The sequence below is a fragment of the Theileria orientalis genome, chromosome 4 (genome assembly GCF_000740895.1).
Source record: "Theileria orientalis strain Shintoku DNA, chromosome 4, complete genome".
Lineage (NCBI taxonomy): Eukaryota > Apicomplexa > Aconoidasida > Piroplasmida > Theileriidae > Theileria > Theileria orientalis.
In genome coordinates this window covers 678,762-706,515 of record NC_025263.1, presented here as the reverse complement: position 1 = coordinate 706,515, position 27,754 = coordinate 678,762, and the positions used below count along the sequence as shown (strand labels likewise).

Sequence of the window (27,754 nt, the reverse complement as noted above, 5' to 3'; positions counted from 1 at the left end):
TAAAACACCGTCCATTTTCTATATAGATTTATATTTTGTGGTTTTTATAAATGTTTTATAAATGGAAGATCCCCCTCTAACCCTATCTCAAACGTCAAAGTTGGCTAGTGAGGTGTATCGCCATGTAGATCCGTTAAACTTTTACGAAAATTTCTTAAAAGAGGGGATCAGACCAGATGGAAGGAGGCTGTGTTCATATCGCAAGTTTACAGTGAAAAATCTGCTAGAATCTACCCATAATTTTAGCAGTTTAAAATCGCAATTACAACATCAACCTCCCCTGGATTCTACGAAAAACACACAAAAAGAATGGGAGTTTAACACGAATTTGTTAACCTGCAATAGCAAAAATGTTCTATTGGCGTCAATATATCTTAATTGTGGCAATTCCAGTTACCATTGCAAAGTGACAGGAGATTTAATTAGCACACAGGTAAACAATTGGGCGTTGAGTTTGAATGAATCGGAAAGGACAATAAGCGTTGATGTGATTGTGCCGAAGCACGTCGTTAACGAAATATACGACCTCAACGGGCCCTGCATTAACATCTCACACCTAGTTTCAAATTTGCTGGAAACTGTGCTGAATTCATCGCAAGTAATACCCAAAGAACAATTTCGGTACTACGAGTCGTATATTAAGTCACAGGATGAGTCGTCAAATAGAGAAGAAGTGAAAAAAGTTTATAGCTATTTTAAGATGAATCACCTGAGGTGGAAGTTGAACGTGGAAATCATGTGTGACGAATATGACGGAAATTTGGTGGATATGTGCTTCCTGTGCTGTTCACACGCACTAATGAAGTCGAAAATACCATTTGTACTATTGTACCCGAACGAGAACACGTTTACTCCAGTACTATTTAATCAGTTGGTTGATATAAACACGGCCTGTGACTACGGGAGTTTGCTAAAAAACCAGGTACATACATACGCATACACATGGACATTAAATACCCACAAATACCATTAAGGCATACAAATCAGTGATAATAACATACGCTAGTCCCATTATGATGGTTTACTCAATTTTACTAATAATTAATATAGGACTTTGCCAAGTTGGTTGGCCTTAATAAGGACCTATTGCACCTACAAGCGAGTAAATTTAATGATTCAGCTGAAGATTTGAACACGTTGATGAGGACTCTGGTGGAAGCTGGGCACAATGCAGTATCGTTTAACCACATACCACTCACGTTTACCTTTTGTAAGAGTTTAAACTATTTTTTATTGGATCCAACAATGGAGGATGAACAGACAGGTGTAAATTATACAATATACGCACTGAAAAGGTGGAATGGTAGCAACCGCAATGCAAGTCAGCACGAATCACAAGCAGATGTGCAGCTACAGCCGCTGAACCTGATGGGACTGAGTGAAGTAAGTGAAGAAACACTGAACAAGCTCTACGAGGTTGTGTACTCGATATTGGGGTCATTGTTTCAGTAATGTATTGCGAATATTAACCGTTACACAGGTAGACAGATAGTAAATACGTAGTCGTCGTCAACCATACTCTCCTAAGTTATAATGTGGTTCAACCTAGGGCAGCATCCTAAGTAGTAATATTACATTAAATCAGGTTAAAAAGAGGTAACGTATTAATGACCTTGTTGAATTTGAGCTTATCCAATTTCGATTCAAGTTCATCCATGGTACACCAAGCGTAATCATCGACCACGTCGCTGTTTATGTTTACATTACACGAGGGAATGTGCCTAGCCCTGTAATAAAAAACCTGAAGTGAAAATAAAAATACCATAGAGTACCTTTAGACCATCTATAGGGCTGTCCAAATCGTTATTTAAACCAGTGGACTCAAAGGGCAGTTTTTGATGAGTGAACGGAGAGTACCCTATGAAATATGGCCTGTAAGAATCACAAATCTGTTCATCGCACAGTCTAGCCAGAGTCTAAAGCAATCGGTTAAACCACAGGTATTCGTGTACGTATGGCATAAGTGCTGATTTGTGTGCTACCTGTCTCACAGAATCTCCGTAGTATAAGTCAGTGATTGGCAGGGACCACTGCGAATTTTTATATTTTAAAAGCAGAAACAGCCACCTCGTGGGCATTCTGTTTATGTTATGAAGGTCGTGATCAAGGCTTAATTTTGATACCCTTTCGGCCTAAAAATCAATAACACGAACTGAATTAGATATTTCTTCACCCCTTGATACATAACGCCCGTTGAATACATTGATGTGCATAACTATAACTACACATGTATACACAACTACGACTGGATGGCTGTGCTAAACTTACTGCATCCTTCTGTAAAACCCTTCTTGATCTCCTGGGCAACAGGTTTATATTCAACTCGCCGCTCAGAAGTGATTCCAAATCATCCTTTTCCGCAACATCAGACTCGGAATCCATGGAATCAACGGGGGTTTTCTTCGTTTCCGTTTCTTTGGAGCGAGCAAGCTTGTGTGTAATTTTACGTTCAATGGTTTCAAGTGAGGGAATCTTCAGACCGTTGTTTGTTTTCAAGGTCCACGACTCGTGGAATTCACGAAACAGTCTGTCGACTTCGTTTTCTGAGTATTCGAGTGGTTGGCGTTCCAGGCACAGGCTGACCTTCAAATGCCATCCACAGTGCTCACATAGGGTCGAAAACCACCTATAATTCCGTCTAATAAAGTTCATTCGGCACACATTGTGTAAATTGGTAGTCAACATTATAATTCATGGTTATTCCATGATTTATGTGTATCATGGGGAACACAAAATATAAATTTGTATGTAACATATAAATCACATTATTAAATTGTCTTAAAATCTAATATGTGGTTTAGTTTGCGAGTTTTTTTACAAGTTCCTCCCCAAGATTGTAGAGTTTTTCCTCCCTTTGATGGTCATGTGCATATTTGCTGACAAACGCCAACCTCATGTTATCGTAGTACCCTCCCGGTAACAAATTCTTAGCATCGGTTGCACACAGAAATCTGTATTGTTATTAGAGTTGATTGAATAATAGGCCGTGTAAACGGTATGCTTACAGTGTGTTGGCTGCTCCATCCACTGGTCTCTTAACTACTAGGAGATTGACATATTTGGGGACCAAATAAAAATGTATTCTTGCCAAAGGCCACAGAAGTGGAGTGTTTACAACTCCAGGGGCCAAACTTACACACACAACGTTCTTGGCATCCACGTTGAGCCTATTGGTTTATACTATTAACACAAATAAATAATAAATGGTTATCCATAAGTGCAACTTTATGTATAAAAATACCTTCTTTGCAACGCGTTCGTGAACCAAACATTGTATAGTTTAGACCTTCCGTAATAGGAGTTGTTAAACGTCTCGTTGAGCGACGTGGTAGACTTGTTTTCAAATATAGGATCTGTATTCGGGTTGTATTTAAAGTGCGCAATGCTGGAAACATTCAATATTCTCCCTCCTACTTTTTTAACCAAGTGCAATAAAAGTTGAGTCAAGTAAAAATGACCAAGGAAGTTAGAGGAAAACTGTGATTCCAGGTTAAAACTGGTCAATGTTAACTTGGATGACCAAATTCCAGCATTATTGATTAAGAAATCCAATCTATCAAATGTTTTTTCAAACAATTCAGCTGCTTTTTTAACTGACAATAGGTTATCCAAATCCATCTCAATGAACGATAAGTTGTTGCTGTACAATGTTATATTACATAAATGTTAATGACCAATCAATAACAAACTAATAATAACATACGGATCAAATGAGTTGGTTGATTTCAATTTTTCAATCGCATTGGTTGCTTTAGTCTTATTCCTTCCACAAATCACCACTTTACAATTCCATTTCAACAATTGTAAAACAGTCTCGTATCCAATGCCACTATATCCTCCTACACATTGTTATCTTGTATGATCAGAGTATATATGTTGTGTGTACAATGTGTTAATAACATAGTAATACAGTATGTATTGTTTTGATTGTATATAAATACCTAATAAATATATGAACTAACCTGTGACTAGAGCAACTTTACCTTTCATGTTGGTATTATCCAACATAAATTTGGACAATGTGGCTCCATGTGATAAATAATTGTTAATAAATAACAATATAGAACATGTGACTACAGAAAACTGAAATAAAAATAATAATAATACAAGAGAAGACTGTTTAACTCCCAATGCTTTGACAAACAAACACCTTCTCGCAAGTTTATAAACATTAAACCTAACACTCAATAGTTTTACCAAAACATAGGCTATGTAAAAATACAGAACCAGGGCAGACTGTACAACGTTGTCGAATAGAAGGGCAACTCTCCTGTGTGTAACTCTATTAAACTTTACATTACTAGCCATTATTTGGAATCCTTTTATTTAAATATATTTTTGATGTTAGATTATTACCCTTATTTAATACAGCTGATAAAACTTGCTATATAATTTAAATAAATACTTTAAATCGTCGTGAATCTATAACAGCACAACTCATGTGTAGTAACACACCAATCATAAATAATCAAAAAAGATATTAAGTTTGCATTATATTATACAATTAATTCACTTTATGTGTGATTTAATAAGCTCCTCTGTAAAGCTGTAGAGCTTCTCTTCACGATCGTAGTCGTGTGCGTATTTGCTGACAAAGGCCAACCTCATGTTATCGTAGTAAGCTCCGGCTATCAATCTGCTTCTATCCACTGCGCAAAGATACCTATTTAATTATTATATACAGGCGTCGACTATAGCCTAATCGGTTTTCCGAGTACTAGGCTCTTTAGAAGTAGATAAACTATGCTAACTCGTTAAGTACTTACAGAGTTGTTGCTGCTCCATCTACGGGGCGTTTCATTATCAGTGGGCCCATGAAACGTGGAACTGAGAAGAATATTCTTCTACTAAGTGGCATCATCATTGGCGTTAGGACCACGCCTGGCGCCAAACTCACACACAGAACGTTCTTGGCATCCACGTTAAGCCTATTAAAGATATATATCATAGTCAAGAATAAATAACAGGACATCGATATCGCTAAATCCAGTTTTGTAGATCAAAATACCTTCTCTGTAAAGCGTGAGTAAACCATATGAGGTACAATTTACATCTTCCGTAATATGAGTTGTAGAAGTTTGGAACTAATGATAAGGTAGACTTGTTTTCAAATATAGGATCAGTATCCGGGTTATATTTGAAGTGTGCAATACTGGAAACATTGATTATCCTTCCACCAGTCTTCTTTACTACATTCAAAAGCTGATGTGTCAAGTAAAAGTGGCCAAGGAAATTTGCTGAAAAATTGCTTTCGATATTATATCCCGTTAGATTAAACCGACGGTTATACAAGCCAGCATTATTGATTAAGAAATCCAATCTATCAAATGTTTTTTCAAACAATTCAGCTGCCTTTTTAACTGACAATAGGTTATCCAAATCCATCTCAATGAACGATAAGTTGTTGCTGTACAATGTTATATTACATAAATGTTAATGACCAATCAATAACAAACTAATAATAACATACGGATCAAATGAGTTGGTTGATTTCAATTTTTCAATCGCATTGGTTGCTTTAGTCTTATTCCTTCCACAAATCACCACTTTACAATTCCATTTCAACAATTGTAAAACAGTCTCGTATCCAATGCCACTATATCCTCCTACACATTGTTATCTTGTATGATCAGAGTATATATGTTGTGTGTACAATGTGTTAATAACATAGTAATACAGTATGTATTGTTTTGATTGTATATAAATACCTAATAAATATATGAACTAACCTGTGACTAGAGCAACTTTACCTTTCATGTTGGTATTATCCAACATAAATTTGGACAATGTGGCTCCATGTGATAAATAATTGTTAATAAATAACAATATAGAACATGTGACTACAGAAAACTGAAATAAAAATAATAATAATACAAGAGAAGACTGTTTAACTCCCAATGCTTTGACAAACAAACACCTTCTCGCAAGTTTATAAACATTAAACCTAACACTCAATAGTTTTATTAACAAATAAATCAAATATCCATGAAATAACAGGGCTGATTGAACTATGGGATCGTACAATAGAGCTATACGTCTATGTGCAACAGGATTAAGCGCCTCACTCCTATTAGGCGCCATTCCCTCAATCCCTGTTATAAACCTATTTAAAAATAGTTATATTCTGTGATTAGGCTTTTTTGCATCTAAATAGACTATTTCTTTCGTATAACACACTTTAGTTTGGAGATTCCCAACACAAGAATATACGTATAAATCTCTATATTGTATATTATTTTAATACATTATCGACCATTTCCTGTGCAATGCTAAATAATTTGTCCTCCTTTTCCTTGTCGTTGACGTGTTTGCTTACTAGCCCCAAGTTACAATCGGAATAGTAACCTCCCGGTACTAGTTGCCAAGGCGGCGCTGTACACAAGTACCTATAAATTAATATGAGCCGTTTAAGGGATCGGTTCAAGAATATATCTACCGATAGAAGGCCGAGCTTAGCTGAAACTATGACCAATTTACAGGGTAACTAATGTGACTAAGGTGAGTAGATACAAATACTTACAAGGTGGTAGCAGCGCCGTCTACAGGGCGTTTCATGATCAAAGGAGCAAAGATGCGTGGAATCAAGCACAGGTACTTCCCTTTCATAGGCCAGGTCAGTGGAGTCTTCACAAGCCCCGGTGACATACTGAAGCACAGTACCATCTGTTTTTCCTCCCTCATCCTATTAAATCGTTAGTGTGTGGTGCCGAATAAATAGTTGCGGTGAGCTGAACCTACTTTCTCTGAAGCGTGCGCGCGAGCCATATCATTAAGAACTTTGACCTTCCGTAGTAGTGCGAGCCCTCAGACGTATCGAGAGCCGTCGTACTCTTTGTCTCAAGCAGCTTGTCCATGTTGGGATCGTAGTGGTAGTGGGCCATGCTCGACACGTTGACGATCCTGCCCTTCGTCTTCTTAATTGTTTCCAGCAGCAACTGCGTGAGACAGAAGTGTCCGAGAAAGTTCGACGAGAAATTACGTTCAACGTTCATTTTGGTGGTCTCGCATTGTGCAGCGTACAATCCAGCGTTGTTTATCAGAAAGTCCAGACTGTCATAATTCTTCAAGAACACCTCCACTCCCTTTTTAACCGAGACCAAATCATCCAAATCCATTTCAATGAATGAAACATTAAATCTACATCAAAATTAGCAATAAAATGTAAAATTTTAATACACAAAAAGTAATAACATACGGATCAAATGAGTTGGTTGATTTCAATTTTTCAATCGCATTGGTTGCTTTAGTCTTATTCCTTCCACAAATCACCACTTTACAATTCCATTTCAACAATTGTAAAACAGTCTCGTATCCAATGCCACTATATCCTCCTACAAATTGTTATCTTGTATGATCAGAGTATATATGTTGTGTGTACAATGTGTTAATAACATAGTAATACAGTATGTATTGTTTTGATTGTATATAAATACCTAATAAATATATGAACTAACCTGTGACTAGAGCAACTTTACCTTTAAGATCTATTTTTTTAAGAGCTCTACGTGGCAATGTTTTTCCGCAGGACAGAAAAAAGTGAACAAACAATAAAATGCATGTTAAACCGACCGAAAATACGCCAAAATACATCAACAATAAGTGCGATTCCTTTAGTGTGTCAACATCAAGGAATAGGGCCAAGACGGAACCCTTAGCAAGCCTAACTAGACTAAAACGAGCCTTAAGAAGCTTGATGAAGAAGAAAAGGACCCAGCTGTGAATAAATGTTGCACTTCTGAAGAAGGGCTCCAACAAGTATGACAAAACGTACAAGCCCTTTGGGTTAATCTCCTCCATCTTTTTCTCCTTCTCGGCCTGGGTCATGGGCTCGGTGTTATCCTTAGCGTAGACTTGGTCAAAAGGGCCCTCAAGCTTCGGTCTTTTTAACATATCCATGATCTTGTTACAAAAAATATATTACAAGGGGATCTGAAACATAATAAGTAGATAACTACCTTTTAAACGCAAAATATTAAAGGTGAAAATTAATAATTACAAAATATGCAGTTTCACATCTTTGTAGGAAAATATATTGAAGATTCATGCCAAACCTCACTTGACAGTCTGTAGATCTGTCCCAAGACTCGATCAAAAATCAATTGGGCTAAAACGTGGTAATAATCACACACAGAGTATCTGTATAAAAAATAGTGTGTATTTTTTATTGCACGGAAAAAATTATGGTATTTGGACGACCTTGAGCAGATCAGATGAGCCTGAAACGTTCTGCTTCGAGCCGTGTACCACCACCATGTAATCTCCTGACCTCAGCAGGTCCCTCTTCTTTGCAATTTGAATACAGTTGTGTACGTTCTTTTCGCTGTCCTCCAGGCTTTCCACTAGGAGCGACAGAACACCCCTCGTGACTGTGAGCGCCTTGGTTACGTGCTCGTGCGGCGAGATGGAAAGGATGAGGCACTTCGGACGGTACTTGCTCACCAGCCCTGCCGTTCTTCCCGTCTGGCTGAAGACCAGGATCATCTTCGCCATGACGTCTAGGGACAGGAAGACTGCGGAGCGCGCCACGCACTCCGGCACGCTGAGCTGGAACTCCGTGTTGAGCAGGCGCTCCGCCAGTATGTCGCGCATCGACTGGCAGTTTTCCGCCTCAAAGCACAGGCGCGCCATGATCGCCACGCACTCCACTGGGAAGCGTCCTCCTGCGGTCTCTCCCGACAGCATCACGCAGTCCGAGCCGTCGAGCACTGCGTTGATCACGTCCGCCGACTCTGCGCGCGTCGGGCGCGGGTTGTTTACCATCGACTCCAGCATCTGTGTTGCTGTTATGATCGGCTTTCCCTTCATGTTCGCCTTCTTGATCATAAGCTTCTGCGCCAGACACACCTTTTCTATTGGCATCTCCATTCCCAGGTCTCCTCTGGCCACCATGATTCCGTCCGAGGCGTCCAGGATCTGGTCGTAGTTGGCAAGGCCCTCTATGTTTTCAATTTTCGGGATGATTTTTATGTGCTTGCCCTCCTCGCCCAGCAGGCTTCTGACGTACTCGATCTCTTCTGGCGTCTGCGTGAACGACAGCGCTATGAAGTTCATTCTGTTCGGCACTCCGAAGTTAAGTATAAAGTCCTTGTCCGTCTCCGTCAGGATCGGCAGGTCCACCTTCACTCCCGGCAGGTTCATGTTTTTGTACTCTCCTATCTTTGCGTTGTTCAGCACCTTTACTGTTATCTCATTTTCTCCTATCGACAGGACTTCGCAGGACAGTGACCCGTCTGCTATCAGGATGATTCCACCAACGCTCACTGACTGAGGCAGCTTCTTGTACGAGCAGCTGATCACCTCGTTGTTTCCCTCGATTGAGTAATCCGTGGTGATCCTAAGCGTGTTTCCTGCCTCCAGGTTGATTGGCATGTGATCCTTGAGGTACCCCGTTCTAATCTCCGGCCCCTTCGTGTCCAGCATCAGCCCTATGTTTGCCTCCGGCACCAGCTTCATCGCCTCGCGGATAACGGCGAGCGTCTTTGAGTGCGATTCATGGTTCCCGTGGGAGAAGTTGAAGCGGCAAATGTTCATTCCTACATGATTCATATGTTTAATTCGGCTGTGTGGCCATATTTACATACAATATGCACGTAAACCAAACGATCTTCCAGCAGGAAGACCCACATCTGGCACAGCGTAGGAAAACAACCTTAATGGCCACTTACACATGTCCAGACGTGTGTGTTATAATTAAAACATAAATTTGTTAAATATTCACAGCTCACTCACCTGCTTTTATCATATCTACTATCGTCTCGACTTTTGAACATGCTGGTCCCATTGTACAGACTATATGGGTACGCTTGTCCCTGATATCGCTAGAGGATATCTCCCTCATCACCTTTTGGAGCGAGATGTTCGAGTGTTGGTGAATACTTTCACTCGAGGTGGAAGAAGAAATTAATCTTTTGACTGACATTATTAACAACGTTAATTTATATAATACAGATCAAGTATTTGAGTGTCGTGGTTTAACTTTTATTTTAAACAAAAACTACATTGAGCTCTTAGGAATCAGAGAATGTATAATAAATAGATCAAACGGGCGACAGCACCATTGCGGCGAATTTATGAGGTAAAGAATTGTGTTCAGCGTACTCCTATTGCAGCTGTGGGCTCTCACGTACGCCTCTCTTCCTCTTTTTATTTCCCATTTATTTGTTTAGAGTTTATTTTACTGTGGGTTCACAAACTACACATCTCATACATCTGTCCGACACATATTGGAATAACATTATTCTTCCATGCTTGAGTCATCTTTGGAGCCGCTATCCTCATCCAGCTCATCATATTCATCGGAATCAGTCAAACTTTCCGAATCATCTGAGTCTATGCTCAATTCATCTTCCGAATCCTCGGATTCCTCCAACTCCAGCCTGTCTGCGAACATTTTATGGTTTTCAAAGCCCGCATCTATGCACATCCACTCATCCCTACGTTTTATATCAGTGTTGTGTCATACCTTTGCAGGTCCAGTGCCCACATGTCACTCAGTGTCACCTCTACGGTTTTAATTTCAACGATCCCCCCGTATACGTAAAACACATTATTGTAAAGAGCCACATTGGCGTTCATTCTTGGTGTTGGTGCTGTTTTAGACAATGATAGGCCCCCGATATCTTCCAAATCTGCTTTTGAATTAGTTGTTAGCGACGCCTACCTCCCTGTTCCCCTTGGCCAATTGGTTCTTTCGAACCTATATCATTGCATCCTATCTCAATTGGGTTGTATTTCCTACGCATCTCATTTAATATAGAAATTCACCTCTGATTTAGGTTTAATTTGTAACACTTGTTTGTAAAAGTTGATTTCATCGACAGTCCCTCGTCAACGTCACTTACTCCACCAAATACGATTCCAAGATCCTTCTCACTCAAATACGATATTCCTATTTACTTCATTAACCCCAATCAGTTTTCATTTATTTCCATGATTTTAGAGTGTGTTTCTTTTATGTTAATTTACCTGTTGCGAAACTCAAATCTGCATTTTTGGGGGACTGCACTTTGCTCCAGACCAGTATATTTGCGTTGTTCGTCAACACTGAGTTCATGTCAATCAACCAGGTGTCCTATTCACTTTGTCACTCCTTTCCAAATACCTGGTAACTGGTCCCTGAGACGTTTTTGCCCGTGTCCTTTTTACTGAATCCGCCGTGCATGAGCAAGTGTTTACCTACGAATGTTAATATTGGCGTTAGCTGATATAAAACAATCTTTATAATACCGCATATGCCTAACATATATAATCGTAGCCTACTGTCGTTCAGTGGGAGTAGCACGCATCCCGCTCTTGGATCCGGCAATGAGTTCGAAAACATTGTCTGGTTAACTTTGTTCCATTTAAACTTCTTCATGTCGAAATAGTAGAGGTCGTTATAGTAGCTACACTCCTTTCCATTGTCGTGAAAGCCTCCAAATAGCACCCAGTAGTCGTTCCACAACGCCTTAACGTGGTATTAGTATATGAGAAATTGGTTTTTGTTGCTTAGTGGGTTTAACGAACCATTCTGTGGCCACTCCTGGGTGTCGGAACTGTGCCAGTCACATTTAGCAAATTCCACCTCAGCGTCGTCAAACATAGGTAGTAAATGTCGTTAAAATGCCGAAACTGGTCAACCGTGTTAAATTCTCCTCCGAAGATATAAATGCGATTGCTGAATTTCCATTAAATAATATACTAAGCTAAGTACAGGTAACTGCCGGCTGTCAACAGAGACCATTAAGCACGAGTGTGCGTCCCATAATTACTCATAAATAACTTCTATATACGTAACACACTCATAATAAAGTGCCTGGTGTGAGCATCTTGGCAGTGGGTTAGACGGCGAGTCCAACTTCATCCACTCGTGAGTTACGAGGTTGTAGAGAAAGGTGTCGTTGTACAGCGAAACCTCAATTCCGTCAAAAAACTCTCCCCCGAACATCACGACAAGCTCCCTAAATAATATTAGCCGTACACCCAAATTACCCTTGGATTCTAGTAAACGACGAGTGTGCTCTCGGGGAAGGCCGCTCAGAACCAAGTTTTACCCATCTTCCGCTGCTTTTGTCTTCACTTCTCTTCAAAATCTCTGCACTCAGGTTCTTTAAAATGCTATTTAGTGCGGATTCCTTAGATATGCTCTTTTTCGTTTTCTTTTCCTTGGATTCCTTGCCGTCATCCCCTTTCTTGGATCTACTCTCCTTCTTTCCCATTATTTACGCCTATAGTACAAAAAAAATTAATTTTTTTGTGAGTTTTTGATTATTTTTAAATTACATTTTAGAATCTTCTTCAAATTCCACTACATTCATACACATGGGTTGAAACCAGCATCTATTTTTATTTTTCGCCAATCCTTCCCCTTCTTACTGGTAATTACAACACTTATTCAAATTTTGTACACCATCAACTATACACATTTACCTAATTGCTTTTTATCTGTTTTTTAGAAAATTAAACACTGGTTGGGGTCAGATAAACTTCAAGTTTATTCATCTTGTAGAACTGGAGGTAGTAGTTGAGGTTCTTGCCGTGGTAGTCCACTGTGGAAGGGTCAACCTTCCTGCTCTTCACGATCAGCGTCGCGATCTGCTCGTTCCTCGTCCTGATTGCCGTCATGAGCGGCGTCTCTCCGCAGGAGTACTCCTTCAGGTCCAGGCGCGCTCCCCGCTCCAGCAGCAGCGCCACCACCTGCGGCTTATTCTCCAGGATCGCCATGTGCAGCGGCGTCCTTCCGAAGACGTCCTGCGCGTCCAGCTGTGCGTCGTGCTCCAGCAGCAGGCTCGCGATCTCCAGGTTCGCCTCCTCGCACGCGGCGTGGAGCGGCGTCGTTCCGAAGGAGTCGAAGGTGTTCAAGTCCACTCTCTTGCTCAGCAGCATTTCCACGATCTTGATCTTGTTCAGCTTGCAGACTGCGATGAGCGGCTTCGACCAGATCTCGTGCTCCCTCTCCACCAGGTCCGGGAACCTCGTGACCAGCAGCTCCACTGTGTCCAGGTCGTCCTTCACGATTGCGCACGCCAGCACCTGCACGAGGACCCAGCGCTTGTCGCTGGTTTCTCCTGCTCCGAAGTCCAGGAAGAGGTTGAGCACCTTCGGGTCCTGCTGGTAGCCCAGCAGCGTCGGCGTCGACCTGTGCTTGTACTTCCAGTTCGGGTCCGCGCCCTTCTCCAGCAGCAGCTTAATGATCGGCAGGTTGTAGTGCTCGCAGGCCACGTAGAGCGGCGACTTGTAGTGCTTGATGCTCGGGCACCTGTAGTTGATGTCGAAGTTCTCCTTAAGCAGCAGCTTCACCAGCGGCACGTTCGAGTTCGATATTGCCACGATAAGCGGTATGTGTCTGCTGTTGTCGTATGGTATTGGCGGCATTGTGAACTTAACTATTTTTTCCACGAAGTTGTTGAAGCCCAGCTCGCACGCGATCAGCAGCGGCGACTTGTTCAGGCTGTCCCACACGTTCAGACGCGCTCCTCTTTTGATCAGCAGCATGAACATGTCCATGTTCTGCTGGTGTATCACTAGCAGTATTGGCAGCGTCCATATTCCCACGTTGTTGTGGCTTCGGTCCTTCACTGTGATCGGGCAGTTTACCAGCAGCTCACTTCCTCTGTTTTTCGTCAGCGCCAGGCAGCTGTTGTCCTTCATGTTCGCCTGTTCGCTCAGGCTGCTCAGCTGCGCCTGCAGCTTCTTCGTCAGCTTCGAGCACATGTTGTAGTTGTTGCTCTTCAGTGCGTTCGTGAATGTCGTGCAGTAGATTCCGAATCCCAGCTTGTCCAGCAGGCGTCTGCTTCCCCATGAGCCGCAGATCTCAAACTCAATTTCCTCTGAGTCGTTTCTGTCCTTCTTCACCTCCTCCTTGAACGTCAGGGTTGCGTTGTTTATTGACGACGGCCTCGATACGTCGCTGTAGTTGCCGGTGCTCAGGCTGTTCAGACTCGTGTAGTTCGTCAGCGTCTTTAGCGTGTCACTCGTGCTATAATGTTTCAGGTTTCCTCCTTCGCAGGTCGCGCTTGTTCCGTTAGAGTTTGCGCCGTTGTCCTCCGCGTACTGCATCGAGCGGTATATGAAGTCTGCTATAGTCTGCAGCGGCTCCAGGAATATGTTCGAGAAGGTGCACCTGAACTTGTTGAACTTCGGCCAGTTTGACCTGCTCAGTCCTCTCACGAAGGGCAGGCCTGTGAAGTTTTCGTTTCTGCAGCACGTCAGGCTCAGTCTCTGCAGGTTCGGCATCTTCGTCGCCAGCATCACCTCCAGGCTCTTGTCCGTGATCTGGTGGCAGAAGTCGAAGACCAGCTCTCTCACGTTCCTCGCGTACTGCCTCGACTCAAAGTTGTTGGTGATCATGTTACTTTTCAGCAGGTACACTGTGCATATGTCCTTCAGCAGGATGCAGCCCGTGAAGTCGAACCTGATCTTGCAGTTGTCCGGCAGGTCCAGCACGTGGTGCACCAGCGGCAGTATCGTTTCAAATATCCACTTCGAGTCGAAGCCTGCGAAGCCTCTGAACGAGAGCGTCGCGTGCGACCTGAGCTTATACTTGTGGTAGTAGAGCGTCTTGCACGTCTGTCGCAGCATCAGCAGCGAGTACACGTCCAGGAACGGCTCTATTCTCTTGATTGTGTGCTTCCAGACCTCGTTGTCTTCGTGCCCCTGCCTCAGGTTCGGGTTACTTATGTTCTGATCTAGATACTTGTCAAACTTCTTAAGATTCTGTTCTGAACTCGGTTGATCTGGTATTGAACTTAGGGTTGATGCTGGCCCTTCCTTTTCAACCAAACTGCTCTGCGCGTCACTAGCATTCGCCGACTTACTATTCTCAGGCTCTACGCTCCTAGGGTTACTCGCGTTGCTTGCTGAGTTTGAGATGATTTGCTGCAATTGCGTATTCGCAATCGAGTCGAACATTTCGTCCTTCAGGACTTCCAAATCATGCTTCGAGAGCTTTATTGAATCCAGGTGCGTGCTTTCCAGTTTTTTACAGGTATTCGTGTGCTTCAGGTTCATCGTAAAGGCTGAGTCGAGCTTCTTTGAGTTGCTCGTTATGTACAGGCACCTTTCGCAATCCTTTGACAGGTCCAAGGGGTCATTGTCGGCATCGCTGACTTGATTTCCCGATACACTGCCCGGTTCCTTGGAGTTTAAACCGTGTGTGTTGTATTGGCATTTATCACTTGAAATATTTGAATATTCTTCGTTATCTTTTGACATGTTTTAAGATAGAAGAAAACTGTGTATTTTATATCGAGAATAACCTATATGTTATTCAAACCAATGAGTAACAATAACATTGTACAGTGTTTTAGGGTTTTATGTTATATTTTACAGTTATAATTCATTTATAGCTCATTCTTCTCAGTTTATCTCCATAAAACGACATCACATATTTAGATCCAATGTTATTATAACATATAGTGGTCTTTAAAAATATATCCGTGAGTGAGTGTGCCGTCCGCCATATATTTATATAATATCACTGAGTTTTCATCGCGAAGTCATCTTCCCACAAGATCTATTCCTCCAGGGCTACACATACATTCTGAATCTTTATTTTACTCACAAATTTACGATCGTTTAGGTTTTTGTTAATTTTTTAATTGATATGAATACGAAATTGATTTAATTTTCCGTCGTTATAGACCCCAAATCTGACGTGTTTCAATGTGTGCCACTACCACCCGTGTTGAGCTCAAATTTACCTTTCTTCCAAGATAAATTTATCTCTTTTGATATGTACATTAGTTTTTTAAATAAAGTTACTGGTAAAACAAAATTTTGTAATTTCACCGGTTTTAGAATTAGCTATAACAATGCAGTTACATGTCGGCATTTAAATTTCCCAAGTCTTCAAACTACACATTTTTATCCTAGAGATAGCGCTGTCGCTACTTTAACAGACACCGACCTTTATAGAACCAAAGATATCTCGTTTTCCCATTTTATCATGAGGCCGTTCAGGGGATTCTCCAGCAAGGCTGTGATTCCTGAGAGTTACTCGGAGCAGGAAACTGAAGTCGTGGAGAGCATTAAGATGCTGATAGAGAAGCGGATTCGTCCTGTGATTCAGCAGGACGGCGGTGACGTTTCATTTGTTTCCTACGATCCATCCACGGGTATTTTTATTTTATGCATCAGTCGCAGATATTTATTTTAGAATAGTGAGTGTATTTTTATTTATTCTATTAGATACGCACACACATTTGCAGTATACACACACATGTGTATATATTTCAATTAGTTACACACGTATGTTTACAATCGACTCGCATAGTTACTATATGCCATTCACTGAGCTTTATGGTTACAATATTGAGTAGGTTACGTGTATGTTAAACTGAGCGGTGCGTGTGTTGGTTGTGTTCAAAGCGACATCACGCTCAAGCATATGATACAGGGTATGCTGTGCCACTATCTGGACGAGATTACGGCAGTGTACAGCGTCGACGACGACAACAACATCATCACATCAAGTTCTGCAAATTATTAGCTTTTTAGTCTAAAATATTTAATTTTCACCGCTTATGTGTTAACTAATACGTGTGCAGTGGCTTGAGGGCGTACTATGATTACACTGTACACTCCCAAGTATCCAAAATATATAAGTGGTAACTTAAAGGTAAATAAAGCAATTAACGCTGTAAATAATTGTATACCATAATCAAAGAGACGACTGAATGGAAAGCCCATTTAAACTTACAAGTAGTGAAAACGGCTGTATCTTCTTCCTTCGAGACGGTATGGCAGTGACCTGATTGATTTGAAGATTAAAAACGACATTCCTAAGAAACTGTCAGAACAACAATCCAACAAATGAATGGTCAACAGCAGGTAACTATGGTTCTCAGAAAATGTGATTAAAATGTCATTAGGTGACTAGCATATATTGTGTGTAGTGTTAGTGTGTGTATTATCTATAGTCTACGTAGTGCATCTAGGCATTATAAGGGAGTGGCCTGGTCATGGTAAAACTAAAACTACCTACTGTATTAACTATATAGCGGGTTACTTTTTCTTATTCTTCCTGCTACTCGTCAGGGTGCTGCTCTCGCCACTCTTGGCTCTCTTTGCCAGCGAGGACTTGAGCGGCTTGACGTTCCTGATGTTTTCCAGCGCCTGCTTCAGGTTCACGTTGAACTTCGACTTGGGCTCCCTGTTGAAGTTGTGTATCTTGTTCAAGTGGCCGTGCTTGAACCTGTACTGGAGCTTAAGTCTCTTCAGTCTTATCAGCGAGTAGTAGAAAAGCTGATTTCTGACCTTGGGCTTCTTTAACTTGTTCATGAACTTAACGCTTTCGTCGTCGGTGGGCTTAATGAGAATCAAGTACCTCCGCGTGTTATTCAGGATAAACAGGTTCCTCAGCCTCCTCTTAGTCATCCTCCGCATGCTAAAACTGGCCAGGCTTATAAAGTCTCCGTTTGCCTCTTCACTGCTGAAGTCCGCGTCACCGCAGTTCTGTGCGTCTGAATCCTGGTCAAGGTCCTCTTCTTCCTCGGCGTCTTCCTCGTAGCACAGGTCCGATTCCTTTCTGGCTGGGAACAGTGAGTATACCATGTGTTCCAGGTGCGACCTTTCGTTTGGCGTCAACTCGTTCTTTAAGATCGACCCGTACTGTTTCAGCGTGCTTTTTATGTACTTTTTATTCAGGCCCTTTACCTTTTCCTCATAATTAGTAGTATGCAAACGAGCATCGTCACCGGTATCTCTACCACAGTCATCAGCTGTTTCAACGGCATCGCTTCTATCTTTGATAGGCTCTTCTTCCTGGAGCGTGCTTCTGGGATTCAATAACGCATTAAGCAGCCACACTACAACTGTTATGTCCGTGATATCGTTCAACTTGTGCAGCTCCTTGAACACGTAGTTATATATTGTTGTCAGCAGCAGCTTATCCTTGTTGTTAACAAACATCATCACAAACGGCTTCAACACGTATAGCAGCTGAAGCCCGTCTATATTGCTGTTCTTCTCCTTATTTATTGTGCTGTTTGAGGTATTTTTCTTACCGACTCCGTTGGTCGTGGCCTCCGCCAGGTGATTATAGTTCATCACCAGCTCGTTCAAATACACTTGTATGAAGTGCAACCACAGGCCCAGGTTATCTGTGCTAAACACTCCCATGTACAGCTCACTCAGCTTGTTTAAAACCGATAAATCCCATCGCAGTTGATTCATATAGTATAGAATCTCCGAGACCAGTATCCTTGTAAACAACAGCACCTTGTCGACTCTGTTTTTGTCCAAGAGCGGCCACTCCTTACTGACTGTGTCCATCAGTGACTTAATGTACCTGAGCCTGATATCCACCTCTTTTTCGTCCACTTCGCCGTTCTCCGCTGCTTTCCTATCTCTCGCGTTTGGCCTGAGCGACTTGTACAGCTGTATTATGTCCAATGACAATTTATTGATTTGAATCGGGTCATCTGTCATCCATAGCGAGTAGTATAGGCCTTTGCAGAGCTTCTGGAGGCTTAAATCGTCAATTGTGTTTGTCTTTTTAAACAATTCGAGCACATTTTTTATTGCCCTTCTTCTAACATTGTGATCGTTGCTTACTAGGTTTTGGCAAATAGATCTGACGGTGTTCTCCATTTTATACGTTTCAGTGCTCTGAAACTAAATTGTTTTACCTTATTGTTGAGATTGATTCATAATAGTTGCTTTGTAATAATAAAAATACAGTTCTGGTTCACTGTGATTAACAAATGTTGCGATTTAAAAGTTGTATTGCCACCAACTGCAAGAGATGAAAAAGGTTTTAAAAGTTTTACACTTATTGTATCAAAAAATTGGATCTAATGTTCAACGACAGATTCGATGGGAAAACACATAACAAGGCAGGAATCTCCCTTATTTTACGGAAACTACAATACAAATATATGACTTATGTTCCGATAACAAAGAACTCATCGTCAGATGTAAAATACTGTCAGTCAATTCATGTGTACATATAGGGTTACGGATACACTTTTTATTTATTCTCTTCTGTACTATATAGCCAATTTAAATGTAACATACGTACATTGTTGTATATGATGTAAGTTTTAATTTTTTATTTGTCAATCTCGAATTAAATAAGGATAAAATCCACAGTCTTCATAATGCCCACAGTGAGGAGAATAAAATCTGTAAAATGGGATGAAGATGATTTGGATGATTATTATAGCGACGATTACTCGGACTCTGAAAACGAGGATTCCGGGTACGCCAAAAAAAATGGCAAATTCTCTAAAACTCAAGTCAAGCTGAATGTAACACCAAAAAGGGAGATAGTTTCCAAAACTGCACACCAAAAGCCAGTGTGTCAAACTCACAGTAATTTCCCGCTTTGTAGTCCAAAAAAGGCTGTAATCGACACCAATAAATCCCCAAACAGATACCCTTTAAATGTAGTTGTCCTTGGAGCAGTAGATGCAGGAAAGTCTACTCTTCTCGGCCATTTCCTCACACTCACGAACTGCGTGGACAAAAAACTCAAAAACTTAAAGCATCTCTCCTGGATTCTAGACCAGGGTGAGGACGAGCGGGATCGAGGAATCACAATAGATCCCACCAAATGCCAATTCAACTTATCACTGAAAAACGCACACACAATTCATAACTCAAACAACACACTAAGCAACGGAATTGTAAAGAATGCCACCGTGTACGACACAATTAAGGTGAATGTGATAGACACTCCCGGCCACCATGATCTCATACAGAATCTAGTGGTTGGGGCAGTGTTTGCAAACGCCGCAGTAATAATCGTTGACTCCAACGACGTCTTAAAGTCAGAGGTGTTTAGCGCCTACTTCAGCGAGCACATGCTCCTGTTGTACACTCTAGGAATAAGGAACGTGATAGTATGCATAAACAAGATAGACCGGTTCCAGTATTCAGAGGAGACCTACAACAGGGTTCTAAAAGAGATAGCAAAGCTGGTGAAGATGTACGAGTCGACAGTCACATTTATTTTCATGCCAGTATCAGCACTCAACGGTGATAACCTGGTTACAAAATCATCAAACCTTAGTTGGTACAAAGGACCTTCACTAATAGAATCACTACAAGTAAGTTGCTAGTTCAGTTATTGTGCTAACCAGTTGGCTAGTTGGTAGCTTACTGATTTTGTTATGTCTCAAATGAGTTTATTTAACAAATTAAATATGTAATATTAAAAAAATTGCATAGATTGTTTCACTGGATATCGTTAAGAGGCCAGTTGTGACGTACGATAAGGTCATATGTCACATATTTGACCTGTGGGAGTCGGGAAAGAGCGTTAACTGCTCATGTTTCTTGGAAGGATGCAAGTTGAAGATTCCAATTGAAATGGTCTCACACCCGAACTCAGTGCAAGTTAAGTTTACCTCAGCACAGAGTTTGCCAATACCACTCGTCACAGTAGGTGATGGAAACGACGTGAATGAGGCGAGCAGTAGCACATCGTACGTGAACGATTTCGTCGACTCGGTGGAAATGAAGGGAACAGAAATAGCAAACCTGCTAGGAACAAAAATCATAGTGGACGCAAACACGCACGCAAGTTAGTTAACACTAGTTACATGGTAGTAAGATAGCTACAAACGTAGATATGAAAACAATGGCCAAAGTAATTAAAGCCTCGCACAGTGTTAACAAAGATTTAGGAATAAAAAACAACACCTCCAGCATCGTGAGGACAAATGGATTTTACGGATTCATATACCTTAATAAGATGAACAGGAGTAAACTAACAATCGGAGAAAACGTGGAGCTGTTTGTAGGATACTCAAAACAGTCAGCACACATAAGGTCAATGGAAATAGTAGACAGGAAAATGGGAAGTAAGAAGACGTATTCAATAGCACCAGGACAGTTCGCATACGTGGAATTCGCATCGAACACACAAATATTAGTGGAACCAATATCGAGAGAGTCGAGTTACATAAGTAACCTAATAACCGTGTTTTCGAAGGAACAAGAAGGAAAGAATTACATTGATCTCCACAATTATGCTGAAACAGGTGAGAATGATGTGGGAAAAGGAGCTGAAGGAGTGCCGAGGGGAAAAAATTATGACAGCCACGTCGGAATACTGAGCAGGCTGCTGGTGAGAAGCTCAGGCAATTTCGTAGCAGGAGGAGCAGTTGTAGCAAGCCAGTAGACGAAAAAAAACCAGTGTAAAACGAAGTAATGTAATAATGCAAAATAAATATACACATTAAACAGATAGTAGTGCAGATCAGTGTAGACAGCAGGAATCCAGAAGAAGAGGCATGAACAAAGAAAATTAGCAAAGATCTAAGCTTGAAAAATGTTGAAAAAGGTAAGAAATAAGTAGTGGAAAATAAATAAAGAAAAATAAAAGAAAAAAAGAAAAAAGAAGAATACACACCTGAAGAAGAAAAGTGGTGTGAATAAAAAGAAATAAAAAACACATTGGGTTAAAAAAAAAGAAAACAGTGAGGATCAGAAGAGAAGGTATAAATAAAGAAAATAAACCATAATTATGGGAACTTTGAGCAGGAAATAGGCAATTTTGACCCCATTCGTATCTGAGAAATGGCACTCCCCCACTCTAACACAAAAAATTCATAATAGGCACAAGTCTTAGCCAAGAGCCACCGTATAATCAATACAAATGATATCACGTACACGGATTACATTTTATGGCCAATTTGACACACTTGAAAAGCTTGGAAGGCTGTGAAAGTAGATGTTTAAGGACATAAGTCTCCTGTAAACGCAAACTATGGTTAAAAACAATAAGTATAGAAGCCGTAGATATTCACATCATTTATATAATATATTTAAACACAAAATAAAATATAAACACGCATCGTTCGGAGTATGAATTTGCTCGTTTTTTAACAGTGTACCCAATGTAGTTTATTAGCTTGTTGTAAACTAAGGTGGATTAAAAATAGAAATAAAAGAATTAAACGGTTTGTGGTGTTACACATCTACAAAGTAATGTGTAACCACTATCCACAATTTTAACACGATAGCAAGAAAGTAAATATAATTTACATGACGAGTTGTTTTTAATAATTTAAAATAAATGGCACCAAAGCGAGGTTGGTGTAAGTATTGCCTAGACGATTATCGACACGGCGATATAATAATAAGATGTAAGTTCTAGGTAGAGTAGTAAGTAGACAGAAACTAGACATGGAAGAGTTGCCGTAAACTGACCTATTCCGTAGGCACGAGCTGCCCCAGATCGTTCCACAAGGAGTGCCTCGAGCACCAGCTAGGCCCTACGACCCTGGCAGAGCTGGAGGCGGAGGGGTACACGTGCGACTCGTGCGTGCAGTACGCCCAGGAGCTCGAAATAGTCAACGACGAGCGCTGCAAAATATGCCGTGAACGTAACAGAGACGAGTCGGACGTACTACTGCTTTGCGATGGCTGCCCAAACAGTTACCATATGTCATGCCTAGAGCTGCAGGTGGAACCAGATAGTGAAAAGTGGTACTGTCCAATGTGCAGGCCCGAGGCATTCGAGAGAGTTAACCTGCGCAGAAGAAACCCACTCATGGAAGCGTCAGAACACGTCAACTCGTCCATCTGCTACGTGTGCCAGAGACACGGGAAGCTGCTGGGATGCGACTTCTGTTCAAACTCGTTTCACTACGACTGCCTCCCGGAGTTCGACATAGGTGAGTGAGAAGATATTAGGAGCAAAAAATGAAAGTAAACAAACGGTAATATAAACACTGTAGACACTATATCGGACACCTGGGAGTGCCCGTGCTGCCGAGGAGAGGACCCGTTTATAAATCAGATGCACAAGAGGTGGACTGTGGCGCAGATAGAGAAAAACAGTAAGACGAGAAGGAAGTGTATGCTCCTGTGGAGAGGAGTCATAACGCGCTACAGAAACAGATTCATACTAGCACACCGCTCAGAATTGTCGACATTCGTGACACCTAAGATCATGGATCAGCTTATGCGTTCATTCTTAAGCAACAAATGTGGGTATTTAGATTACCTTAGGGCGTAGTTAAATGGTAGATTAGGTACATGAGTAGGTACGAGTAGGTAGATGAGTAGTTAGATGAGAAGGTACCTGTAGGTACATGAATAGTTAAACAGCAGTAGTTAGTGCATCTGGGAAGCTAATGTGTGTGTAGCTAAGAGTAAGAAGAACAAGTATACGGATGTGCAAACACATTTGGAGCTGCTACAAGAGGAGCAATCAATCGAGTCAAATAAATTCGTGATAAAGGCAAGGAAAAGTATATACTACCCAAGTGGAAGGATTAAAGATAACAGACCGATGCGATCAGGAGTAAGCCTGAAGCCACACCAGGAAGACGGAGTAGATTGGTTGTTGAAGTCCTTTTTAACAGGAGGAGCAATTCTAGCAGACGAAATGGGTAAGAAATAGATATTATATAGAAAAAGTAAAAATAGAAAGTGAATGTTGATGATGTTGTGAAATTGAAGAAGAACAGTTAAAAAATTGATAAAAATAAATAAAATGAGATGAAATAAATAAATATAAATATAAATAAAATAAATAAATAAATAAATATAAATATAAATAAAATAAATAAATAAATAAATATAAATATAAATAAAATAAATAAATAAATAAATATAAATATAAATAAAATAAAATAAATAAATAAATAATAGGGCTTGGAAAGACGATACAGACACTGTGCTTTTTAAGTTATTTAAAAATGATGAACATAGAAGGGCCGCATCTGATAGTGGTACCGCTGAGCACAGTGGGAAACTGGCTGCGAGAGATACACAGGTTCACGCCACACCTAACAGTTATTAAAATATGCGGTTCGAAAACAGAACGACAGCACGCAATGTCAGATAGACTGTCATACAGCGGCCTGTACGACCTGTTTGTGACAACGTATGAAACAGTTAAGTGCGAAGAAGGATTCTTCGTGGAAACAGTGCCCAGATGGCAGTGCCTTATATTAGACGAAGCACACAGGATTAAGAATCAATCGGGAGCAGTGAGGCACTCGATGGACAGAATAGTGTCAAACATGAGACTGTTGTTGACAGGTAAGCGACTAGGTAGAAGGAATGGTAGCGAGTGAGAGGAAATAGTATAATGAAGGAAATAATTTATTTAATAGGAACGCCGTTGCAAAATAACGCGCAAGAGTTGTTCACATTGATTAATTTCATGTTCCCGGAATTGTTTAGAGATTCAGAGATAATGGAAAGGGTAAGTGTGTATGGAGATGTAATAGAGTAAAAAAGCAAATTTAATAAATATGAAAACTAATAGTGGCAAATATTAAAACTAATAGTATCATATTAAAACTAATAGTATCATATTAAAACTAATAGTGGCAAATGACAAAAATTTTCAAAATACAAGTGATGTGTGCAAATATTTTTGTAGGCATTTAATGTTAAAAGAAAGTTTCAACAAACGGATGAAGTGGAGTTCACAACACAGGACCTGGAAGCAATAAAGTTACTGCTGTCAACCATAATGTTGAGAAGGCTGAAGGAGGAGGCAATAAGCCTGCCGAAAAAGGTGTTCCATGACGTATGGTTGCCACTGAGTAGCGAAACGCTAAAATGGTATAGAATGCTGATGAACATAAAGTCGCTGATGAAAGAAAATGTATCAATAAAGAAGCTACTGGGAATAGTGATAAAGATGAGAATAGTGTGCGGTCACCCGAGAGGGATAGTGAGTAGAGTGCCACAGATGGAAAAACTCTTTGAGTTCTTCCAGCAAGAGGAAGCTAAGGTACTAAAAAAAATGGAAGAAGAAGCAAATGACCTTAAAAACCTTACAGGAAAACCGCACATACACGCCTCAGCGAAGCTGACGTTCCTAGATAAGCTGCTCTGCCAGCTGCACTACGAAAACTGTAGACTGGTGCCAGACTACTATAAGAAGTATAACCAGCACCTGAGGTCGCTGGACCAGTCACTGTACAGACACTTCACGACGCCGAACGCAGGAACCTCGACCGGAGGAGGACACAACGCAGTAAATTTCTCAAACGCAGTAAACGTAATAAAAGGAGAAACAGTAGAAACAGGACCTCAAGTAAAAAAGGAGAGTGAAACGAGTACAAACGGAGAAGCGAAAGAAGAATCAGAAGGAGGCGTGAGTAATAAGGTCAGCCCACAGGAAAAGAAGGAAGAGGATAGAGAAAGGGTAGGAGTGAAAGAGGTCGATCGCAACAAGAAGAGCTCGGAAAATAAAGATGTAAAAAAGGAAAATGAAAGTAAGTTGCAAAGCTGTGGAAACGAAGAGGAAAGGAGTACAGAGAAAGAAATGAAAGGCAGTGGTTTGGAAGAAATGAAAGGCAGCATCAATGTAGCGGAAAAAAATAAGCATAGTAAGCTCATGGAAACAATGCAGAGTAGCAACAAGGAGTTTAGTAAAAGTGGAAACATGGAAGAGGTAAGTATAGGAAAGGCACTTCAGAAGAGTTTGGAAGAAAGAGAAGAAGAAAGTAGTGTACATAAGAGAGATGAAATGAATAAAATGGGATTAGTGAAGTTAACGGAAAGTAGTAGTAACATGGGACTAGATAAGAACGTAAAAATGGAATTAGATGGTACCAATAACAAAGGAATGACAGTGGATGGTACAGATAACGGTACCACGCAAACAAGTAACAAGGCCAGTACGACGCTAATGTACCATGATAATAATGAAAAATCAACTCTCGATAAAGTACAGAGTAATGAAGAAGGAAAAGAAGACGGTGAAGAGGAAAAGGAAGAAAAGAGTGATGAAAAAATAAAAGAAAGTGCAGGAGGGAAGAAGGAAGATAAGCAGAAGAAGAAGAAGAGGCCCTCGAAACAAGAAGTGCTGAGTAAACTGGACAACGAATTTGTAAGAGTGCCATGTAACACAAGTAGTTTGGATTTGTACCTTAGTGAAAGTATAAAGCAAGTAAACCTATCGCAAAATTGCCCATACGTGTCAATGAAAATATACGAAAAGGCGCTGAAGCAAGAAGACAAGTATAAAAACACGAAGAAGAGAACATTTAGATTTGAAAGCACAAAGTTGGTAGATTCATTACCAAGAGAAGAAGAAACGATACCATATTACGTTAACGATCCAAATAAAAAAACAACAAAAATATTAGAATCTGAAGACGAGTTTGAAGAAAATAAGGAAAAGGAAGAAAAGAATGAAGAGTCAAGTGGAGAAGAAGAAGTAGAAGAGAAAAAAAAGGTGGAAGAAAAAATGGATATAGATGTACAAAAAAAAGTAGACGGAGAACAAAAAAAAGTGGAAGAAAGAATGGATGTGGATGTACAAAAAAAAGTAGACGGAGAACAAAAAAAGGATTCTAAAAATGTGAAAAAGAAAGAAGAAGAAGAAGAAGAAAAGGTAAAAGTGGATGGAGGACAAGGAGGAGGGAAGCATTTGGGTTATAAACAATTAGATAAAAAATATGGTAGAGAACATGAAGGAGTTGATTCAGGTCGAGAACCCGTCAGTAAAGAAGGAAATGAGTCGAGTAAGAATAAAAATGAAGTAAAGGATGGAAAAGGACCTGAAGAAGAAAAACAGCAAGTAGGAGTAAAAAAGAGGGAAGGTAATGAAGAAAGGAGAAAAGAAGAAGAATCTAAAGAAAAAAAACAAAGTGAAGGGAAGAAACTCTCAAAAGAAGAAGGAGAAAAGGAAACGAAGGTGGAAGTAGGAAGAGAAGAGAAGAGCGAAGGAGAAGAAGAGGAAACAAAGGTGAAGATGCACAAAGTGCTGGTGTTCACGCAGTTCCAGCTGGTCCTGGACGAGTTGGAAAAATACTGCATCAACAGAGGATGGAAGTACATGCGCCTGGACGGAAGCACAAATAAGCTCATCAGAGAGCTGGACATCAGAGAGTTTAATAACCCGAACAGCAACTACTTCGTGTACCTGATCAGTACGAGAGCAGGAGGGCTGGGAATAAACCTGACGGCAGCAAACCACGTGGTGCTGTACGACGAGGACTGGAACCCGTTCATAGACCTGCAAGCAATAGACAGAGCACACAGAATAGGGCAGAAGAGAACAGTGCACATATGGAAGCTGATATCAGAGTGGACAGTGGAGGAGAGAATGGCGTTAATAAGAGAAAAGAAGCTGCAACTAGATAAGCTGATACTGCACAAAAACAAGGAATCGCAGCAGATACGAGAAGGAGATGATGATGATGATGATAGGAGGGTAGGAGATGATGATAGGAGGGGAGTAAACGGAACGAGTAACACGCAGAGCGAAGGGAACGCCATGAGAAGCACGCAGAACGAAGGGAATGCGATGAGTAACACGCAGAACGAAGGGAACGCGATGAGAAGCACGCAGAGCGAAGGGAAGCTGCTGGAGGAAGAGGACGTGGTGATAACGCTCTCACACACAGCAATCCTGAAGATGATGATGCACGGAAACAAAGCACTGCAGTACACGGAATGCGAAAGCATAGTAGACCTGAAGCTGGAGGAGATAGTGGACAGAAAGAGAAGAGTTCCGCCAGAGCACCTGGACGACACGGAGGACGTGGTCGACGACATCATAGTGACGAAGGGAGGAGAAGTGGAGGAGGAGGACAGAGTGATCATAGAGCTGGTGAAGGAGGACGAAGAGGAGGACGATGAGCTGTCGCAAAATAAGCCGAAGAGAGGAGGCGTGAGAATGAAGGACCTGATCAACGAAGAAGACGTTAAGCCGGAGCCGGAGCCAGTGGCAATGGAAATGGAGGAAAACGCGGAAAACGAAGGAGAAAATGAAGGAGAAAATGAAGGAGAAAACGACAGTGACAGTAAGGCTGAGGAAAAGGGGGCGGAAAAGTACGGAAAGAGAACAAGA

General features: G+C 41.0%; 12 protein-coding genes across 12 annotated transcripts; 4 read left to right on the top strand and 8 right to left on the bottom strand.

The window, feature by feature from the left end:
• Positions 1–61: 61 nt before the first annotated feature.
• TOT_040000328 (conserved hypothetical protein) lies at positions 62–1,452 on the top strand (the record flags this gene model as incomplete). The annotated part of the gene is made up of 2 exons (XM_009693955.1): positions 62–874; positions 1,051–1,452. The coding sequence occupies 2 exons, from the start codon at positions 62–64 to the stop codon at positions 1,450–1,452; spliced, it is 1,215 nt and encodes a 404-aa protein (XP_009692250.1).
• A 124-nt stretch (positions 1,453–1,576) lies between these two features.
• TOT_040000947 (conserved hypothetical protein) lies at positions 1,577–2,685 on the bottom strand (the record flags this gene model as incomplete). The annotated part of the gene is made up of 4 exons (XM_009693954.1): positions 1,577–1,741; positions 1,773–1,916; positions 1,983–2,109; positions 2,228–2,685. 4 exons carry the CDS (start codon positions 2,683–2,685, stop codon positions 1,577–1,579), a joined length of 894 nt encoding a protein of 297 aa, XP_009692249.1.
• Positions 2,686–2,797: 112 nt separating this feature from the next.
• On the bottom strand, positions 2,798–4,308 carry TOT_040000946 (uncharacterized protein; the record flags this gene model as incomplete). Its single annotated transcript, XM_009693953.1, has 5 exons — positions 2,798–2,951; positions 3,006–3,167; positions 3,242–3,640; positions 3,704–3,839; positions 3,963–4,308. 5 exons carry the CDS (start codon positions 4,306–4,308, stop codon positions 2,798–2,800), a joined length of 1,197 nt encoding a protein of 398 aa, XP_009692248.1.
• A 201-nt stretch (positions 4,309–4,509) lies between these two features.
• Positions 4,510–5,775, bottom strand: TOT_040000945 (uncharacterized protein; the record flags this gene model as incomplete). Its single annotated transcript, XM_009693952.1, has 5 exons — positions 4,510–4,663; positions 4,767–4,928; positions 5,045–5,407; positions 5,471–5,606; positions 5,730–5,775. The coding sequence occupies 5 exons, from the start codon at positions 5,773–5,775 to the stop codon at positions 4,510–4,512; spliced, it is 861 nt and encodes a 286-aa protein (XP_009692247.1).
• Positions 5,776–6,232: 457 nt separating this feature from the next.
• TOT_040000944 (uncharacterized protein) lies at positions 6,233–7,824 on the bottom strand (the record flags this gene model as incomplete). Its single annotated transcript, XM_009693951.1, has 6 exons — positions 6,233–6,386; positions 6,521–6,682; positions 6,739–7,137; positions 7,196–7,331; positions 7,455–7,664; positions 7,734–7,824. 6 exons carry the CDS (start codon positions 7,822–7,824, stop codon positions 6,233–6,235), a joined length of 1,152 nt encoding a protein of 383 aa, XP_009692246.1.
• A 354-nt stretch (positions 7,825–8,178) lies between these two features.
• On the bottom strand, positions 8,179–9,919 carry TOT_040000325 (pyruvate kinase; the record flags this gene model as incomplete). The annotated part of the gene is made up of 2 exons (XM_009693950.1): positions 8,179–9,533; positions 9,730–9,919. 2 exons carry the CDS (start codon positions 9,917–9,919, stop codon positions 8,179–8,181), a joined length of 1,545 nt encoding a protein of 514 aa, XP_009692245.1.
• Positions 9,920–10,234: 315 nt separating this feature from the next.
• Positions 10,235–12,197, bottom strand: TOT_040000324 (uncharacterized protein; the record flags this gene model as incomplete). Its single annotated transcript, XM_009693949.1, has 10 exons — positions 10,235–10,433; positions 10,463–10,628; positions 10,697–10,734; positions 10,765–10,888; positions 10,966–11,071; positions 11,102–11,175; positions 11,260–11,446; positions 11,506–11,656; positions 11,781–11,939; positions 11,971–12,197. The coding sequence occupies 10 exons, from the start codon at positions 12,195–12,197 to the stop codon at positions 10,235–10,237; spliced, it is 1,431 nt and encodes a 476-aa protein (XP_009692244.1).
• Positions 12,198–12,438: 241 nt separating this feature from the next.
• Positions 12,439–15,192, bottom strand: TOT_040000323 (ankyrin repeat containing protein; the record flags this gene model as incomplete). Its single annotated transcript, XM_009693948.1, has 3 exons — positions 12,439–12,909; positions 13,078–13,957; positions 14,033–15,192. The coding sequence occupies 3 exons, from the start codon at positions 15,190–15,192 to the stop codon at positions 12,439–12,441; spliced, it is 2,511 nt and encodes an 836-aa protein (XP_009692243.1).
• A 733-nt stretch (positions 15,193–15,925) lies between these two features.
• On the top strand, positions 15,926–16,468 carry TOT_040000322 (uncharacterized protein; the record flags this gene model as incomplete). Its single annotated transcript, XM_009693947.1, has 2 exons — positions 15,926–16,094; positions 16,296–16,468. The coding sequence occupies 2 exons, from the start codon at positions 15,926–15,928 to the stop codon at positions 16,466–16,468; spliced, it is 342 nt and encodes a 113-aa protein (XP_009692242.1).
• Positions 16,469–16,639: 171 nt separating this feature from the next.
• Positions 16,640–18,570, bottom strand: TOT_040000321 (uncharacterized protein; the record flags this gene model as incomplete). The annotated part of the gene is made up of 2 exons (XM_009693946.1): positions 16,640–16,760; positions 16,988–18,570. 2 exons carry the CDS (start codon positions 18,568–18,570, stop codon positions 16,640–16,642), a joined length of 1,704 nt encoding a protein of 567 aa, XP_009692241.1.
• A 509-nt stretch (positions 18,571–19,079) lies between these two features.
• On the top strand, positions 19,080–21,106 carry TOT_040000320 (translation elongation factor 1-alpha; the record flags this gene model as incomplete). Its single annotated transcript, XM_009693945.1, has 4 exons — positions 19,080–20,030; positions 20,152–20,506; positions 20,610–20,905; positions 20,972–21,106. 4 exons carry the CDS (start codon positions 19,080–19,082, stop codon positions 21,104–21,106), a joined length of 1,737 nt encoding a protein of 578 aa, XP_009692240.1.
• A 588-nt stretch (positions 21,107–21,694) lies between these two features.
• On the top strand, positions 21,695–26,013 carry TOT_040000319 (SWI/SNF-related chromatin remodelling factor; the record flags this gene model as incomplete). The annotated part of the gene is given in 9 exon segments (XM_009693944.1): positions 21,695–21,790; positions 22,112–22,604; positions 22,668–22,919; positions 23,079–23,324; positions 23,587–23,979; positions 24,054–24,145; positions 24,326–25,587; positions 25,831–25,962; positions 25,971–26,013. Coding segments are annotated over 9 exon segments (3,009 nt in total).
• Positions 26,014–27,754: the final 1,741 nt, after the last annotated feature.